This window comes from Peromyscus californicus, unplaced genomic scaffold (assembly GCF_007827085.1).
Source record: "Peromyscus californicus insignis strain IS unplaced genomic scaffold, ASM782708v3 Scaffold_4__1_contigs__length_199733344, whole genome shotgun sequence".
Classification (NCBI taxonomy): Eukaryota; Metazoa; Chordata; class Mammalia; order Rodentia; family Cricetidae; genus Peromyscus; species Peromyscus californicus.
Window position 1 is genome coordinate 48987115 of NW_026294562.1, and position 3552 is coordinate 48990666.

General features: G+C 36.3%; 1 protein-coding gene across 1 annotated transcript; it reads right to left on the bottom strand.

Annotated features, from left to right (window-relative positions):
* Positions 1 to 2323: 2323 nt before the first annotated feature.
* On the bottom strand, positions 2324 to 3250 carry LOC128125791 (olfactory receptor 5B2-like). Its single transcript, XM_052763505.1, has one exon. The coding sequence runs from the start codon at positions 3245 to 3247 to the stop codon at positions 2324 to 2326; it is 924 nt and encodes a 307-aa protein (XP_052619465.1). The 5' UTR covers positions 3248 to 3250.
* Positions 3251 to 3552: the final 302 nt, after the last annotated feature.

Consider the following 3552-nt stretch of genomic DNA (forward strand, 5'->3'; position numbering starts at 1 on the left):
GATTGTTGAGAAAATTCCACACTGATTTTTATAATGGCTGTACCAGTTTGCACTCCCACCACCAATGAGCAAGTGTTCCTTTTTCCCTGTATCATTGCCAGCACCCATTGTTATTTGTTTCATTTATCTTGAATATTCGGACAGGTGTAAAATGAAATCTTAAAGTAGTTTAAGTTTTTATTTTCCTGATGGCTAAGGATGTTGAACACTTCTTTAAGTATTTCGCAATCATTAATGTTTCATCTTTTGAGAACTCTGTTTAGTTCTATACCCCATTTTTAATAAGGGGGTAGTGTTTTGATACTAAGGATTTGTTGTTGCTATTGTTGTTTTTATATTCTAGTTACTAACCCTTTTTCAGATATATAATTTGTGAAGATTCTTTTCTCATTCTGTAGTCTGACACTTTGCTAGTCTTTATTGCCCTTTACTGTACAGAACATTTTCACCTTCATAAGGTATCACTTATTGGTTTTAAGTCTTAATGCCTTCACTATTGGGGTCCTCTTCATAAAGTACTTTCCTATTTCAATGAGTTCAGAACTATTACCTACTTTCACTTCTGTCAGATTCATGATATCTGGTCTTCTGTTGAGGTCCTTGATCCATTTGGAGTTTAGATTAGTGCAGGGTGGTAGATAAGGATATATTATCATTCTTCAACATTCAGCTATCCAGATTGACCAGATTTTTGTTCTAAAGTGTAAGAGTGTTTTCAGTAATATGCATTCAATCTTCAAAAACAATATTTTCCCTCTGATTTATTGTCTTAAAAGTGTAGACATGAATAAACTGCTGTGGAAATGATTGAAAATGGAGTACAAATTCCTATTAGATGTATATATATGCACATATGTGGTTAAAATATTCAGAGAAGTACAACATATTTCATTTACCAGTATTTTTCTCAAATTAAGACAGAATAGAATGGAAATGAATTTTTAAAACTTTTAGAATTTATATTTTAATACATCTACTAAATATAGATCATGATTCTTAAACACCAGTTTATTAAAATTCTCCGGTAAACAAATCCACAGGACATGATAAAGCAATATGAGATTTGTTATGGGATATGCAAGAATGAATATGGATCCTAAGCAGTATCATGACATGCTATCTGAAAACTGTGTAACAGGAAGACTTATGGTGTGATTTATTCTGATTTTAAAGACATGGTGTTAATAGGGGTGTGGAGTAGACAACTAGTTACTCATATGAAACTGGGGGAGTGAAAAACAGGAGATTCAATCACTGATGTCTAAAAGTGAGAACAAATGGATTTTTTGAATTTAAGTAGAATTTGTTGTTTATATAATGCACTGTTCAGTTTCTGCAGCCCTCAGTGGCTTGAGGATATCTGCCTACTGACCAGGAAATAAGCTGGATGTAATTCCACTGAGTCAAAAATTAGTCCACCTGCATAGGATACTCACAGTCACACACGCTCAATACACACACTACAACACAAACAATAGCAACAATAAAACCATTTTTCTGACCAATGGAGGTTTTCTATTTGTACAGTTAACACGTAATAACACACAAAAAAATCTTCTCATTTTGTTTAATTTTCCAAATGTATTTCCTTGAATCCTTACTCAGCATCTTTGTACATTTCTCTTTCTCATGGGCTTTTTCATTTTTGACATGTATTTATTTGTACAGATGGGTGTATCACTTACCTTTCCCTTTCCTGTCTCTGAGACAAAGTACACAACAAAAGCAACTTTAGAAAAGACGGGGTTTATTTTGGCTCAGGGCTTAAGAAGATGTATACAAATATTCCACGAAGTCGAAGAGAGATTGGTGGCTGGAGCTTAAAGCAGCTGGTCACATTTTTCTCTGCAGTCAGGACAGTCAGAAAGAGTTTCTGGTACTAAGTTTTCTTTTCCCTTATCATCAGAGGTCCCCAGTCCATGGAATGGTCCTACTATTCTCTACAGTCAAACTTTCAGGAAAAAATATTTATGACATTACCCAGAGAAGCATTCATAAAGATACTAAATCCAGTCCTGTTGACAATGAAGGCTAACCATCATGATATGTCATAGGAAAAATTCAAGGAAGGTGATTAAACATATCAATATTAGTAATGACATTTTTGACAAAACAGAATCAAATATATCCGAAAGCATCTCACTCAGGCTATGCTTTTAAATGTAACATTCCTTTTCTCTGAGTAAAGAATAGAGGGAAGGGTCACATCTCAGGCACTTAAAATAGCATTGATTTTAAATGTAACCCAGTACATGGAGGCAATCCTACAACAATAAATCTAGAGAGTGTGTATACCAAAATGTTAAGGTTATAAACATAAAACTTACTTTTCCAGCAGAACAATTTTTCTGAAAGCGCCTTTGACCTCCTTGTTCCTCAGACTGTAGACCAGGGGATTCAACATGGGGATGAACATGGTATAAAACACAGACACAATTTTGTCAGTGTCCATTGCATGACTAGAACTTGGCTGTAAGTACATGAAGATAAGAGTCCCATAGAAAATGGTAACAGCAGTAAAGTGGGAGGCACAGGTGGATATAGCCTTCTGGTATCCTGTACCTGAGTGCATCTTTAGGATGGTGGTGAAAATTACTGTGTAGGACACTATGATAATTATGAGAGCACACAAGATATTGAAGCTGGCTAGACAAACAGAAACCAGCTCATTCACATGTCGATCAGAGCAAGAGAGAGACATGATGGCTGGCATATCACAGAAAAAATGATGAATCACATTGTATTTACAGTAGGAGAGACTGAATGTATCCCCAATGAAGACAAATGCATTTAAGAAACCAAAGACATAACAGCTCATGATCAGACAGACACAGACACTTGTAGTCATAGTGGTGGCATAATGTAGGGGCTTACATACTGCAGCATAGCGATCATAGGCCATTGAGGCCAACAAGTAATTTTCCACAGTAGCAAAACCTGCAAAGAAGAACATCTGAACAGCACAGTTGTTGTAGGAAATGACTTTGTCTCCTACTAGAAGCCCAGCCATGACTTTGGGAGTGATAGCTGAAGAGTAACCAAGATCAACAAGGGAAAGATTCCCCAGGAAAAAGTACATGGGAGTGTGAAGCCGAGAGTCCAAGAGAATCAGCAGCATCATCCCCAGGTTCCCCACCAGGGTGATGGTGTAGATGAGGAGGAAGATGATGAAGAGAGGAAGCTGCAGGCCTGGGACATCGGTGAGTCCAGTGAGGATGAACTGTGTTACTTCTGTCCTGTTCTCCATCACTGTCACCTGACAGCACTAGATGTTCTGTGGCAATAATAATAGGAGTAGGATCACAATAATTGTGAAATTGAAATTATTGACACAAGATATAGACATTCATTGTAAGGGCAATATGGTCTAAAAGATACTCTACAAAAGCCTGGGCAATTTGTCCCAATTCACTGTGCTAATTACATACACAGTCATGTGCTGTTGAGTCTGGAAAATGCTGACGAATCATATATAGAATTTAAAGTTTTGTCTATATGTCAACTAAGTTTTAAACAGTTTAATGATTTGACTGAAAACACAATGTAAATTGA

Excerpts from the sequence above, each read along its gene's own strand:
- LOC128125791 (XM_052763505.1), bottom strand. The coding sequence starts at position 3,247 with ATGGAGAACAGGACAGAAGTAACACAGTTCATCCTCACTGGACTCACC.